The sequence below is a fragment of the Sander lucioperca genome, chromosome 11, assembly GCF_008315115.2.
Source record: "Sander lucioperca isolate FBNREF2018 chromosome 11, SLUC_FBN_1.2, whole genome shotgun sequence".
Lineage (NCBI taxonomy): Eukaryota > Metazoa > Chordata > Actinopteri > Perciformes > Percidae > Sander > Sander lucioperca.
The window spans coordinates 33,550,354-33,566,034 of record NC_050183.1 but is presented as its reverse complement, the minus strand read 5'-3'; the positions used below and the strand labels follow the sequence as shown (position 1 = coordinate 33,566,034).

The 15,681-nt window shown below is 40.2% G+C and overlaps 2 protein-coding genes across 3 annotated transcripts in view; both read left to right on the top strand.

Annotated features, from left to right (window-relative positions):
• The window catches only part of scp2b (sterol carrier protein 2b), a 31,337-nt gene extending 29,478 nt beyond the window's left edge, over positions 1-1,859 (top strand). The window contains exon 5 of the mRNA XM_031318410.1: positions 1,161-1,859. Coding sequence (XP_031174270.1) covers positions 1,161-1,256 — 96 coding nt within the window. The 3' untranslated portion in view covers positions 1,257-1,859. The remainder of the gene's footprint in view (positions 1-1,160) is intronic.
• Positions 1,860-4,724: 2,865 nt separating this feature from the next.
• The window catches only part of podn (podocan), a 58,689-nt gene continuing 47,732 nt past the window's right edge, over positions 4,725-15,681 (top strand). Inside the window, exons 1-6 of one of the 2 annotated variants that reach the window (XM_031318265.2) lie at positions 4,725-4,989; positions 9,207-9,500; positions 9,640-9,733; positions 11,470-11,534; positions 12,905-13,014; positions 13,106-13,262. In XM_031318265.2, coding sequence (XP_031174125.1) covers positions 9,225-9,500; positions 9,640-9,733; positions 11,470-11,534; positions 12,905-13,014; positions 13,106-13,262 — 702 coding nt within the window. In that variant the 5' untranslated portion in view covers positions 4,725-4,989; positions 9,207-9,224. Of the gene's footprint in view, positions 5,082-9,206; positions 9,501-9,639; positions 9,734-11,469; positions 11,535-12,904; positions 13,015-13,105; positions 13,263-15,681 lie in introns of both variants that reach the window. The other variant, XM_031318266.2, reaches the window with a different exon arrangement.

The window sequence follows — 15,681 nt, the reverse complement described above, 5'->3', positions numbered from 1 at the left end:
GGACCTTTAATTGATCCTACTAAGTATTGTGTGTATCCAAAGCCTGATATATCTTATTACTCTGTGCCAGGATCTTGTTGTCCAAGAACTATTAAAGCGCACACACACACACACACACACACACACACACACACACTCTCTATCTTATTTGGACTCAATCCCACATACACCCTCATGCTGCTGGAAATACTCACTAGAACATTAAATGTGTATTAATCCAAGAAATGCACTTTTTACTCCTGTATGAGTACGGTTGTTAAAAAACAACTAAGCTGAGAAAAAAATGGGATTGGGCCTGAGAGCCACAAATGGGTAAAGAAAGTTGGAAAGATTGAGAGACAGACTGATTCATTGTTTGTTTTTGTCTTTTCATGGGATTTGTTGACCTTAAGAAAAATATAAAAAATAGCACTAGCCATTTCCTTCAAGATTAGTCTCAAATATCCCGATAATGATCATTATTATGATTTTTTTGTGCTAAACTTCAATTTTTATTTCATTTTTTTTACCTTGGTGATGCCAAAGCGGTCTCCATTTCTTATCTTTTTGCAGCATTTGCCCATACATAATTTTTCAGTGAGGAATGAATTAAACCTTAATCTTATCTTATTGTATTCTCTTGCTGCCATCAGTACACAGCCATTACATGTATCAGGAGTCCCCCAGAAAAGCCATCACTGCACTGTTTATGTCATGAAGGACAGCTGTACATGCTCCAAATGCAGTTTTTCCACTGCTTTATCCCCCAACATTTAGAGTTTGGACAGGTTGTCCATTTGCATGATGTTTTTAATACAAAAGAAAAAATGATAATTTCAGTTCTACAATTTCTGTCACACTATGAAAAAAAGTTTTCTATTTCCTTCTGAGAACTTTGTTAATATTCTAAAAAAATCTGCTCATTCAGAGTAGTTAAATCATTACCTCCTGCACTCTGGTTCACAAACATTAATTTATCTAACTCTACCCATTCTGTGCCTGTGTGCCATGCAGTTTCCTGACATTTCATAAGTTGTTTTTGCTGTGTCCCACTTTCCCTGGGTTGAGTTAATCTCTCACAGTATCTCTTAAAACTAGCATGTAGTTCTCTCCAATACAGACTGAACCGTACTTCAGATTCACAACTGTCTGGATGACATTTTTCCCTCTCTGATTCACAGGCATTTTTCCAGGGCAAGCTGAAGATCACAGGGAACATGGGACTGGCCATGAAGCTTCAGAGCCTGCAGCTGCAGCCGGGCAACGCCAAGCTGTAGATGAGATGTCGGAGCTAGCTGCAACTACACCTCTGAACACTGAATAGTTAACCACGAAGAATTTTACAGCAAGTCTGGTTTCAGATAAATTTCAAAGGTCTGTAAAGCTTCTCATTACAGGTCTGAACCACTTTCTCTACAAGCGACCTCACTGATCGACCAGGGGATTATTCAGCAGCCCTGCCAATATAACTGGAGAATAAGATAATAAGAAGATTCTCTAATTAAGTCCCTCTCACAATAATACTCAGTACACTAGAGTAGTGACAAGTGCTCCCTACTTATAGATACTAATTCAGTTTATGTCCAGTTTTCAATAATTTCCTAATGTCCGTTGCTAAAGAAGTCTTTCTTTTAGTGTACTGTGTCTGGAAATGTTTTGAGTAGAGCAGATTGATGTCATTTTCCACAATCATGGACAGCAGCCTAAGTGCCTCCTCGTCTCAGACTTGCAGTTCGCTCTAAGGTTTTTAGCCAACATGTTTTTCACTGTGACCACCCAATGTTTTAACAGAGGGGGTTGTACTTTTCTGCTGTACTATCATTATTGTATGAACCTCTAAAAGGATTTCTACTTAATAAATTTTCTTTTGCTGCAATGTGGTCTTGACGTGGGTCTGTTTTTCTTAAGCAGTAATTGTATTTAGCATACACACTTAACTAATGCCATTGACTTTAGGTTTCTTTGCTGGCCCTGATTTTTAAAATGAGGGCTTCTTGACTTTTATGATCAAATGGTAATGGTGAGTTTATGGATGCTAAAATGAAAATACTGTATTGGCCTGATGTCCTAACATAAGCTTCAGGGTTTATTCAGTGTGGTAGATGTTAAATTAACATGATCATACTCCTTGGCTCCATAAGATATCAACAAACAAGTTGCAATATAGGGATCCTATTTGAGATTATACTGTATTAGTGTGACCTTAACCAATAATGGCTCTCTGTTCAGTCGTGACAGTACTTGGATGTCACTCTTGAGTTGGCTGGGCCTGGGAGGACCCTGCATTTTCCTAACACTGCAGCCACCTTGTTCCAGTCTGCCACATTGTAGTTTTTACTTTGTAAATGTAGGAACATGGCTGAAAGACAAATCTGTTAACTAGCTCTGACCTAGATTCTACTGGAGCTTTGCCTTGGCTCTTGCACTCTGTAGTCACGGTAGTGTTATTCCTTGGTCACTAATGACTCCTTTTTGTCCAGTTTGACCTTCACAAAAGTGCTAATTTTGCCGCTGTCAGGCTCAGATTAATATTCTAAGTGTCTGACAACATTATGGAAAGGATTTCTAAGGAGGTCGACCTTTCTGTTAAAGGGTAAGATCCTTTATTTAAACATAAAAATATCCGCAAAATTGCGTTTTCTAAACCCACCAGACTCCATGTAAATAAACAGTAATTTTAGCCTTGTAAAATACTCCATTCAAAGTCGACAGAAACAAAATAAAACTAGGAAAAGCCGTTTTGGGTCGTCTTTCCACTTTTCCAACAATCGCAACTCTAGTTTTGATTGAAATAAACACATAGTTCACCGATTTACATGTGAAAATATACACGCTAAAAGTATTCCGTTTTTAAATGGAGTCTGGTGGGTTTAGCGCCAGTGACTTCAGAGCGTTTTCTGGTTAAACAGAAAGCTCTCAAAGAGGTTTTAAAGGTCTATCTCCATAATGTTGTCAGACACTTAGAATGTTAATCTGAGCCTGTCAGTGGCAAAACGAGTACTTTTGTGAAGGTAAATACAAGCTGGACAACTGCCCTATTACTTGGAGCTTATTTCGCCGCTGTCGACTGATGCGATCTTGCTTAATACTGGACCAATGTCAAAGATTGTTGTTCCCATCAGTCACTTAGACACAAAAACATAGGAAAATAGGTTGAAAAAAATGGTAGTTACCCTTTAAGAAGTAGAATAATGTCATACAAGCTCTAATCAAGTGAAATGCCTGTCAGCTAAATAAAAAAAAAAATAGTTCAATTTCAGAAAATTTTGTTATTCCAGAATGTATCTATGGTGTAGCCAGACCTTACCCCACAGCATTGTGAAGATAGGTCTGGCAATGCGAGACTACAACTGCATCCATTTTGACAATTCATTTTTAAATGTAAATTTACCTCAAATTTAAATTCTAGTAGCGATTAATGTGCTGTGATACTTTTGCTTTAGGGCCCTGAATTATTATTATTAGTGGAAACTTATTTAAAACATGTCACAGTCACAGTGACCAGAGCCCCTCTGAGGAGCAAACAGCCTGCCAAAAAATATGATGAGTAATAACCAAAGAATGGTTCAGTGTTTTCTCCCATTTCAGAAGGGGATTCAAGGCTACAAACCGAGGTCTGTCTCTCTTTCAGCCTAAAAACAGCAGCTCAGCAGACATGTAATCAGTAAGTGATTCCCAAAACCCCATCACTCTCACTAATTGCAAGAGACCCAGTGCAAGTGCTCAGTATTGAGTAAGAACATATACACTTGTTAAAAACATTTATTTAGAATGTGTGAAGGAGCAGATTCTGTAGATGTCCCTGAAGTGATACACCCTGTGTGAGATTAAAGGCAGCAGAGCCAGGCTAGCTGTTTCCCCCGTTTCCAGTGTCTTCTAAATTAAGCTGTACAGACGTAAAAGTGGTATCGAACCTTCTTATAATTGCACAATCATTTTTGTCAAATTAACTCCAATTTTGACCATGTAGTTAATACATTTAGGGCTTTTTTGGGCAGTGTGGATATAATTTGTTTTAAGCAGTTTTATTCTAATGCCTTTCACACAAAACACAAATTCACTGGTAGTGGAAATAAGGCTTTTATTGGTTGCTCACTCACAGTGTTTTTAATAAGACATGAGGTGTGAAAGCAAGAAAATAAAACAGACAAAAACAAATACATATGTTGTTGAAGCATATTTTGACTACCCATGGTGATGAATCATCGCAAAACTTTTCGGCATGAAAATTTTAAGTGAACTGTGCTGATGTATCATAATGGTAGCAGATGTTCACACACTAGGCCTAATAGGAGGTGGGCTTTTTGCAGAAGAGGCCTAATCCAGAAACACGTGGGACATTAGATCATATCCTGTCGCCCCTTTTTTGGCAGACTACATTTCCACTTTTTGATTTATTACTGGGATATTTAGGACAACTCATCTGTCTTTTCGCCAAGTTAAAGTTATAACATGTCAACAAATAGAGGCACATATTTTTTTCAGCTCAATAACATCTTTTATCAATAATCTCCTTTTTGTACATTAGAGAACGAGACTATGTTTTTAGCTGTTTAATCCAAGATAGGTACGCACCAGATCTATTTGAAGTAAACAGGCCTCCTATCCCAAGTTTATGATTATAATCTCACTTCAACTATGTGAGATTGAAAAGTTTTTGTTGAATCTAGAGAAAAATTAAACAAGTTTCACAACACAAACGTTTTGCACTAAAACTGTAACTACAACATTGAGAGGAAGAAAATTAATTCTCAGAGAACAAATATGAGAAAAATTGTTTGTGGTTCCCATTTAGGTCAGAGCTGTTGCTCACTGCCTTCCTTTTACCCTCGCCTGTTCCCCTTCCTTTCTTTCTCTTAACTTTCCCTCTACCACTCCTACTCTCTCTCGCTCTCTCACATCTGGAGGATATCTAGTGTGGCTGTGTGACTCCTCGCCTGCTATGGGACAGCCTGTGTTTGGACTGGACGTCAGACTTCACTGCGTTTCAGCAAACGGTGGTCAGACGGGGTAAAGTAGTAGAACAGAACACTGTTTTTGCAGACTTTACTATTGCATGTTTTATGGGTGGCTGTTATGTTATGTGGCGCTTAGACCGAGCTGTAAGTGTCACCGTCATTCATCCATGGCATATATGGCATGTTTATTTTAGACGATCCAGACTAAACAGTGCAGTAAAGCCATTTTACGATTCTGCTCAGCTGAGAAAGAGCATGAAAACAAGATGATGACTTTTAAAAAATCTGCATCTCTGCTAATAAATACTATTCTCCATTCAAGCCTCCTAATTATAATGTAACCTGAGAGTGCGGTTGACTTAGTGAAGGCTTTTTTAACTCCTCACTGACACCTGGATGCTATGTTGTTTTTATTTACCACATTGTACAATATGTGTGTGAAAGTGCACAGGCTTTTGTTTTTAATTTGCAGTGGTTGTATGCATGCTGCTGTGTGTATTTTCTCTCTGTGTGAGTGTGTGTGTGCATGTGTGTGTGTGTGTGTGTGTGTGTGTGTGTATCACAGTCGGCAAACAGAAAAGGTTTGTCTGATGGATGGCTTTTAGACGTATGCCTTGAGAGCTGCATAGAGTGCCCTATTGAAACTTGTCTTGTTATATATTTCTATATATTTCAATATATATATATATATATATATATATATATATATCTATATATATTGTTGGCTTGGTGCATAAACAATGCAAACCCTCTATCCATTAAATACATTATTTAGAAGTAATGATACCGTTTTTTTTCTGTACACCAGTTGATTGCCCTGCAGGGGTACACCAGTATTGGTGGATTAAAAAGATTTGAAATGAAATGATGCAGTACATAGTCATACTGTACATGAAATTGTGGTAAGCTATACATTTGTGTTTTAAAGAGGTACTCCAGTGATTTACTATTTGGTTGGGGCAAATAGAGAGAATGCACAGAGAGAATGATGAAAGAGAGGTGATATATCCATCATTTTTAGTCTCTATTATGGGTCAAGTTCCAAAAACCCTGGATCCTAATGTAGATCCGCCACTGTGTTCAGTATATGTTGTTTACAGTCTATGTTGAGCTGTTGCAGGTGCCGTATAGTAGGAAGTAATCTGGCGCATGCGTGTTACTTTGTAGGTTGGCTGGAAGTGTAGCTCCAGTTGTCTGTAACTGCCGTTCTGTCATGTTGCATCCTCAATGGTCATTAAACCAAGTTTGAACTAAGACAACTTGTTTCCATTCATTCAAACTTCCAACACCTAAACTTCCCAAAATGCCACTCAAAAGTGTTTATCATCACATCCTGCCTGCCCACATCTTTCAAACTCCACACCTCTAGTTTATAACACAAGCGTTCTGTTATGTGTAAACATTTGTAGGTTTCAAGCCCAACCTGAGATTACTCCACTGATGTCATCTGAGTAATTTTACTCAGCTTCTCCTACAGACCCAGGTGGTCCATATTATAGAAAAAAATATTGATGTGATAAAGTGTGCGAGCAAATTGATAATCTGGGGGATCAATAAATTGAGAGCAGGCGTTGATAAAACTGTAACTTCAAAGAATATTCGGAGAAGCACTCATTTAGGTTGCTTTCATGGGAAGGATAAGACTTCTGATATGGATCTGATCTCTGATCTTCAAAATAACAAAAGCCACAGTGATGCTATTCTTAGGCCCAGTAGTTATTTGAGCAAAATGCTAACATGTTGATGTTAAGCAGGTATAATGTTTACCATGTTCACCATGTTAGTTTAGCATGTTAGCATTCTAACATTTGCTAATTAGCAGTACAGCTGACAGTACAAGTACAGCTGAGGAATGTCATTAGTTTTGCAGGTAGCCTATTTGATAGTAAACCAAAGTTTGGAAAAACTGAAATGATAACCTGATGATGGCGCTAGAGTAAATGTCAGAAGGTCACTAAACTTATTTGGAGGGGAACATGAATGTCTGCACCAAATTTCATAACAATCCATCCAATAATTGAGACATTTCATTCTGGACCATCTCTTGAGGCACGCTGCTAGCATGGCTTAAACGTAGGCTACAATATGTAATTTTCCACTGCTACGGGTCTCTCAATCAAAACAATAAGAATCGTCCATTATTTTATTTAAATTCTTTCATTTTGAAGCTGCAAAATCAGGAAATGTTCTTTAACAGAAGTAACTTAACATGACTCAAGCGAACATGAAATGTAAAATAAAGCAGAAACTAAACTTCAAACCCCAGAGATTCAGTTAAAAGCTACAAACGTACAGAGAGCTGAACATACAGCAAGCAGTTTTCCCTAAACAGTTATTTCACCTAGGTCCTAAATTTGCCGCCTTTGTCTTGGTCAAATATTTGCACTGAAACACACCACACAGACTACAGTCGATGGCCACGTACCACGTCTGTTCTGCAGCTGAGTGAGAGGAAATAAGTCTCCATACCAGCAGATGGCGGTAATCTATTTGTCATTCAAAAATGGAAACCAGATACCCACAACAAACAGTGTTTGCTCGAATCAGCAGTGGCAGAACAGAACAGAGCCTAAGGTCCCTCTGCTTCACTACCCGAAGGATGACAGTGGACACTGGGAGATGGCTAATCAGACTTTCTCTCTCCCAGGCTGTCATCCGTTCTCTCGGCAAAGAAGTATCCCTTCAGTGAGAGCGGAGCGGAGGGACCGAGTGGCTTGCTTGCTAGGGGGCTAATTGTTTAGCGGTGCAGAGAGAGAGAGGTCTATAACGGCCTTCATATTAAATTTCACGGTATAGATTATTAGTTTATTAACGTTACTTTATATAAATATACCAACACAAGCATCTTATGGACATAATGTGCTAAAATAGATATATAAGGAACATTCAAACATCATTTTTTATCAGTTTTGACAGCTCTTATGTGTATTGGATTGATTAGATGAGATGAAAAATTAAAAGAGCCTTGTGTGTGCCTCTCACAGTCATTTGTTTGCTTTCCTCTCTCTCATTTTCAAGCTGAACAGCCAATCAGATGAATTGCGACAGTGCGGGACACACCACACAAACTATCGTAAGGCCCTGACACACCGTCAGCAACCGTCGCCTTGGTGTATCAGGGCCTTACGATACTCCGCAGAACCCTCAGGCTCCCAGGCCTCTGGTAGACGAGCCAAGCTTGACTGCCCAGGATGGAGCGAGTGGGGATTTATTTTTCTTTTTTTTAATATACCCTCCTTGTCCTTACATGATGGTTCCTCCCCTCCCCCTACCTCCATCACTGGGTTTCTGCTGCCTGAGATATTCACTTAGCAGGTCATCACTTGTGGCCATCTTCCTTATGTACTCCTGGATCTTTGTTGTTTTATCCTAGATAGTTGCTTTGACACTAAATAGGCCTTGGCCACCCTCCTTCCACTTGGTGTATAGTCTCAGCGTTCTTGTCTTGATATCAGTAGCCTCTATCTCTTCCTTTGGCCAGGTTATTATACCAGCTGGGTATCTAATGACTGGCAGTACCTACATGTGTTGATGGCTAGGACCTTGTTGTAGGACTCTTCTCTCCTACCTTACCCTGTGTAGGTACTTGGCTGTGGCTGACAGCTTTGCAACCTCCTCATGGTTTCCATTTGTGTTTATATTACATCCTCGCTACATGTAGCTACATTCTAATTTTGGATCACATTCTGGAACATGTTTGTGTAGTTTTTGGTTTAGAAGCCTTTATTGGTGATTTTTTAACAGTAGAAAGTGCTACTTTATACCCTACTCTGTTATAGCCTACAGTTATTTAGTTCTACATGTAGCTACATGCTAACACCAAGGAAAGCTGTAGGCTAATCTTGGCTGCTGATGCACACTTTTCTCCATACCTACTAGAACAAGTTTGGTCTTGTAGTTTTTGGTTGAAAAGCCTTTATTGGTCATTTTTCATGTTAGAAAGTGCTACTATACTCCGTTACAGTTAGTTCCCGGCTGAAATAACAGACGGGACACCTGAAACCTAAATATTAGCATAATACGTCCCCTTAAACCTCAGATATGATGACCTCTAATGGCACTTTTCTACATGACACAGCAATTCTGTTAGTAGTAAAACGAAAGTGCAGTTTAAATTGCAGCTTCTGAGGGCACAGCAATGCGGTAAAGGTACCATGTGATTTTATTTCAGACAACACAGAAATATGTAAAAAGCATCAGATTCATCAGATTTTTCAATATTGTTTGTTTGATGTTTTTAACTCTACTGTCCATGTGCTTGTGCAACAGGAGAGCTGAGCAGTAACCATGGCCTTTCCCAAGCATTCCATCCTACAGGCCCTGAGTGTGCTGCTCTTGGCCTGGATGTTGGTGCATTGCCAGGCCCCTTTTAAACCAGAGGAAGAGGAGGAGCAAGAGCCAATTAAGGAGACCGACATTGCAACAGTGGTGACGAAATCTGAGCCGCTTGAATGCCCGCCAGAGTGCAGCTGTACAGCAGAAGGGGCAGTAGACTGTGCTGGAGTTGACCTCACAGAGTTCCCCGCCGAGCTGTCTGACAAAACTCGCCAGCTCTCTCTTCAGGTCTTTCACACAATTGCACACACATAAACAGTAATACACATCCACATTTTGTAATACTGCTCAGAAAATTAGTGAGATACCAGTGCAAACTCTCGTCTGCTATTGTATTTACTCTTTGTGTTTTGTCCCCTGATGCCAGAACAACAAAATCGAGAAGATAACAGTGGAGCACATTTCCCATCTGCATCAGCTTGAGACTCTCAACCTTCAGAACAACTTGCTTACCACAGATGGTAATTACAGCAGTGGTTCCGCCAAGGGGTGACCAGGGGGCCCACAGCCAACCCGATACAATCGCTGCCCCCCTACTTTTTGCATATGCATAATATGGAATATGCAAATTAAAGCTGTATATTTGTTTTGTTTTTAAGAAAAAACACAACTAGCCTATCTTAAGAAATAGTAATTGCCTAACATATGAATATACAGATACATTGTTACATTAAAGTGCTCATATTATGCTCATTTTCAGGTTTATAATTGTATTTAGAGGTTATATAAGAATAGGTTTACATAGTTTAATTTTCAGAAAACACCATATTTTTGTTGTACTGCACATTGCTGCAGCTCCTCTTTTCACCCTGTGTGTTGAGCTCTCTGTTTTACCTACCGAGTGAGGTATCACACTTCTATTCCATCTTTGTTGGGAGTCGCACATGCGCAGTAGCTAGGTAAGGACTACTACCCAGTCAGAAGCAGAGTATGAGGGCGTGCCATGCTAGCAGCTAGGCGAGTATTATAACGTGTGTTACAAAGTGACGCACGTTCGTCACAGAAGTAAAGGCTGGACTACAATAGAGCTGTTTGGAGCAGTTTGTGAACAGTGTTTTCTGTTGGAGAATGTAAGTGCCTTTGGGGTGGACTCACTTTATAAACCTATAACGTGCAAAAAAATATTTATATAACACAATAAGGAAAGGGGAAAATCCCAAAAGCATAATATGAGCACTTTAAAACAGGATTAATTGGAGCTTTAAAAAATGTCATTACAGTTTGTTTTTTAAAATGCCTTCAACTTAATTGATGATTATCTCATCAATTATCACATTTAGATTTAGACATTTAGATGCAGGGTTTTGATTTCAGAAATAAGTCTTGCTTTTCTTTTAATACAAAAGGGAGAATGTGCTGCTACTTTTATATCTGTGATTGACTATGGTGATGTTTTATATATGCATGCTTCTTCTCAATGCCTTTACTCCTTAGTTACTGTATAGCATAGAGCATTGAGGTTCATTACAAATCTTTCCTCCCTCACCACTGCTGTATGCTTGGTTGGCTGGCTTTGTTCATCTGTAGACTTAATGACTGGCATGCATGTGTTTTTGTTTAAAGATTATTTCGAGCATTTTAGGCCTTTATTTGAATAGGACAGCTTAGACCTGAAAGGGGAGAGAGAAGGGGAATGACGTGCAGCAAAGGGCCGCAGGTTGGAGTCGAACCCGTGGCTGCTGCGTCGAGGAGTAAACCTCTATATGTGGGCGCCCGCTCTACCGGATGAGCTAACCAAGCACCTGGCATGCATGTGTTTATTTATAAGGCAATTCTTAACTCGCTTCTGTCATATCTATGTAAATTCATCCATCTGGAAAATGCTGGAAGCTACCGGCTCTGCTCCGTGACATATTCGCAAGACTTACTCTTGCTATCTGTCCCCAAAGTCCATCTTGAAATGGGGAAAAAAAGGGCTTTTAGGTATGCTGCTCCTGCAGCTTGGAATTTGCTGCAAACTGTTTTGGGTCTAAGGGAGATGGTCTCTTTAAATGTTTTCAAAATTAGATTGAAGGAGTTGGAGGAAGGTACATCAGGTTGTGGATGCTTTGACTGAGCTATTTGCCTCTATGTGATCTAGAATACTCTGGTTAAATACATTCTAAATTATAAAATAAAATAAATAAATAGAATTTTGAGATGGTTTTGATGTGTACTATGTGATGGAAGGTAAATTGATTAGTTTTTCTCTTTATAGGCCTTGAAGATGAAGGTTTTGAGATGCTTGAACAGCTGAATTATTTATACTTGGCAAATAACAAGGTGAGTCACACATATCAGACTTTCATATGTTGGTTCTCAATGCTACTTTATCTTTTCTGCATCCATCTCGCAATCATTTTACTCTATTCTATTCTGATACACTAACATAATGCCAGCTGGCAGAGAAAGAGGTGGCAGTCTCCTCTCATACACTATGCAAGCTTATGCTTGTAATCACTCCCAGTATGGCAGTGCCAGCTGGTAAGAGCTAAAATGTTACTGACCCTTTTGGACACAAAGTGAGAGAGAAAGGATTGACAGATTTGTTTGTGCCTTCACAGGGATGAATAGGCAAACAGGATACAGGAAGAATAGGGGGTTTTAAGTGCTCACTAAGCCTCAAAGACACCCATTCTGCTTTAATCCATAAACCATGTTATAAAGGAGAGAGCTCTAAATGAACATCTCTCACCAGTGTTTCTCGGATTTGCTATTTTGTACAATAGCGCTCATTCTGATAGGAGTGACAAAACTGAAGAAAACCTTGCTTATTTTAAGGGGTACACAGCTTTCCATACAGCAGCTCGCTTCTTTAGGGAGGACAGACTGCATCAAAGCAAATAATTGAAATATATGAAAATCCATCAAGTTTTCATACTTAAACCATAATATAGGTAGTTTGTCATTGCCTTCTAAAACAACCCATATACCCATCACAAAAATTCAGATAAGCATTCATATTCGTGTTTTTTCTGCCACCTCTATGGGGCAACTAAAACTACTTGATTAAGGTTATGGGAAGTGTGTGATCATACAACAAAAACAAGATTACTAGTCTACAGCCACCCTACCAGCTCTATTAGGCTATACTTTGGCATGGTGGTACTTTGAGCTAAATGCTAATAATATACTAATAAAATTAACATGCTGACATGCTCACAATGACAATTTTAACATGCTGATGTTTAATAGTTATAATGTTTACGAGGGTTACCATCTTATTTTCATGTACTAGCATGCTAATGTTCCCTAATTAGATTTTAACACAGCTCAGCTGAGTCAGCTAAGGATGGGAATGTCATTAGTTTTGCAGGAATTTGGTCAAAGTTAATTATAAATTGAAAGTTTTACCTGATGTGACTACATGAAAAGTCAGGGGATCAGTAATTAAAATTAAAAGAGTTTCATTCGATAAGTTACTCTACAAACATTGACATGCTGGTGGAACAAGATGTAAAGTCACAAAAGTCATTAGAAAATATAATCCGGGCACCATGAATTTCTGTACAAAATTTCATGGAAATTATCCAATATTGGTTGAGAGAATACACTTAGGACCGATGTGGTAGACTAATCGACCAACCGACTGGTGAACATTGCCATCTCTACAGTAACAATGTCCTGTCTTGCTTCTTTTGTTGTGCTTGCAGCTCACCTCAGCACCAAAGGTCCTACCACCCTCTTTGGTTAGTGCTGATTTTGCTGCCAATAAGCTCACAAGGATTTACCTATATACATTTGGCCATAAACCAAAACTGAGGTACGAATGTGTGTGTTTATGTAAATTTACCACTTGTTCCTGAAATCATGTTCATTTACACATGGCAATGTCCCTTGATCATGGCTCCCAGGTCTGTGTATCTCCATAACAACAAGCTGAGTGACGCAGGGCTTCCTGATCATGCGTTCAATGGTTCTGACAACCTGGAGATCCTAACCATGTCCAGCAACTGCTTGGGAGTTGTCCCGAGGAACCTGCCCTCCAGTCTTTACCGTCTTCATCTCAAGGTCCAGCACCTGTTAAGTTTGCAGTTAGAAGTTAGGTGGATGACAGAGCATGTAAGTGGAGTGGAGCAGTGAGAATTTCTGCTCCTTGCTCACAGAGTTCTTTATTCCCGCCGCTCCCCAAACCGCCCTGCTCAATATCGCTCTGTGCTCAACTTAGATTTCACCCCGCTCCACTGAAATTACTTACTGCTCACTCAAAAAAAAAAGAAGAAGAAAAAAAGGTGCGTAGTATTTATCAGATGAACGGCACCCACCTTTATACCCAGAGCTCCGCCATGTTATGTAGCAGATAAGCCACAGCGGAACTAGAGGTGGAACGATAGGCCTACACAGAAGTCACGGTTCGGTTCATACCTTGTTTCAGACATCACGGTTCGGTTCGGTACAAAGGAGGGAAAAGCAAAACAAAAATGCAGAAGGCAATTTTTTTATTGTGCATGTCTCAGGCTGTCCACTGAGCTAGCTGTAACAGCTTGAAGTGTATAAAGTAAGATGTAAACAGTAAACAATAAGTAGGCCTAGCTACCCTGCATCATCTCCAGACTCCATCTGTAACTTGTAAACAAAATAAGACAGTTACTAGTGTGATATGGGAGACAAGCACTGCTCTCATATGTGAATGCACAGAGCAGGGGTGTTAAAAGAGCAGCTTCGGTTACACAAAGCAGTTGACGAGTTTTGGTGTTAGCTTCACACGCTAACGGCGAAGCTAACAGTTAACGGCGGAGCTAACAGCTAATAGCGGAGCTAACAGCTAACGGCGGAGCTAACAGCTAATAGCGGAGCTAAGAGCTAACGGCAGAGCTAACAGCTAATACCGGAGCAAACAGCGAAGCAAACGGGCCTGGAGGCCATTTGTGGTCGAGGCGAGAAGGGATACAGCTACGTCAGTGTTTGGTTGTATATGGACGGGACTAGTTTGCTTCATGTGGACTCACTGCACTGACTGAGACATGTAGGCGGAGCTCGGGAGCTTCCGAGCTAAGGGCAGGGCTACAGATTAGGTGTCCCTAAAAAAACGCATGTCTAACAGTAGTTCCGCATTACATTAATTAATTTGCACGCAAGTTTTATTTATTTTTATACCGTGAATTCTCCGTGTAAATTCATGGACCGAACCCGAGACACCCGTACCGTTTCGGTTCAATACGAATACATGTACCGTTCCACCCCTAAGCGGAACCATAGACTGTATATAAGAATGGACCAACAGATCCCGTTGCTCTGGACGGAGACCAGTGAAGGCCGTTAGAAGCACTTTTCCGGTGAGTGCTGAGCGTTACGGCGCAGCCTCCAACTGAGAGAGACGAAGTAAATGTGCCGTGAGCAACGTGTCTGAAAGTTGGAAGTCTTCTGGTAGCTGTGCCAAGAGAAATCTCAAGCATTCCCAATCTTGCAGAGACGGAGAGCGTAGGTATATGTAAGGAGATAACATAGGCACAGGCTAATTATTGCTAACTAAAATGCTAGTTAACATTAGTAATTACACTTAAACAGCTAATGTGAGACGAAACTGCCTGCGCGCTTCTCCTGTACTATACGGTAATTCCACTACTATGCGACAGTAAGTCGCGTGGTTATGACACAATCGTTAGCATATTTTTACAAAAACGTCTGCTACGGAGCCATAACGTGAGATACAAGGTAATGGAGCCTTTTGTACATTGTCGTGTTTCTTTAGAAATAAACAATGGACAAATAGTTTTTAAACTCTTCAGATGTAAAGTTATTCGCTGTCAAAGTGGCGCCAAAATGAATGGCAGTCAATGGAATGCTAACGGGGGGTGATCGCTTTGTAGCATTAAAATGGCGCCATAGGAGGTTTGCGGTCCGAGGAGAGGCTTACCCCCTTGAGCGGAACAGACGAGACCATAGAGCTAGCATCAACTTAACTTCTTCTTTATTCTCTTCTTCTTCTCCACCCGTCTTACAAAACATGCAGTACCGTATCTTGTGGTCTAGAGCCTGGATCGGGCCGAATTTTTGTGTCCGAACCCGGCCCGAGCCCGACAGAGCCGTGACCGAACCCGGCCCGAGCCCGTCAGGCATTATGATATTTATGTCCGAGCCTGACCCGAGCCCGACACAGTTAAAATCTCGTTGTTTTTTTTTCTCATACTAATGACACATGTACGTTTGTTTGTGTGGAAAGCCCGCTTTTATTAAGCAACTGGAAGGCATTCGGAAATGTCAACAGATGAGCGCATAAGTGCACACGGGGGAACAAGCGCACATTAATAAGCTGTTTAATTTAAAATGTTCAGTGTGTTAACCTTTCCTGCTTGCTTCGATTCCGACCGTGATCAGAAAACCAGGGGAGACTCGTTACCTCCAGGGCCGACGTTATATAACGTCGGGGTTAAAATCCCGTTTCTGGTGAGCAGATGAATGAACTTGGTTTCCAGTCTGGGGTTTATCT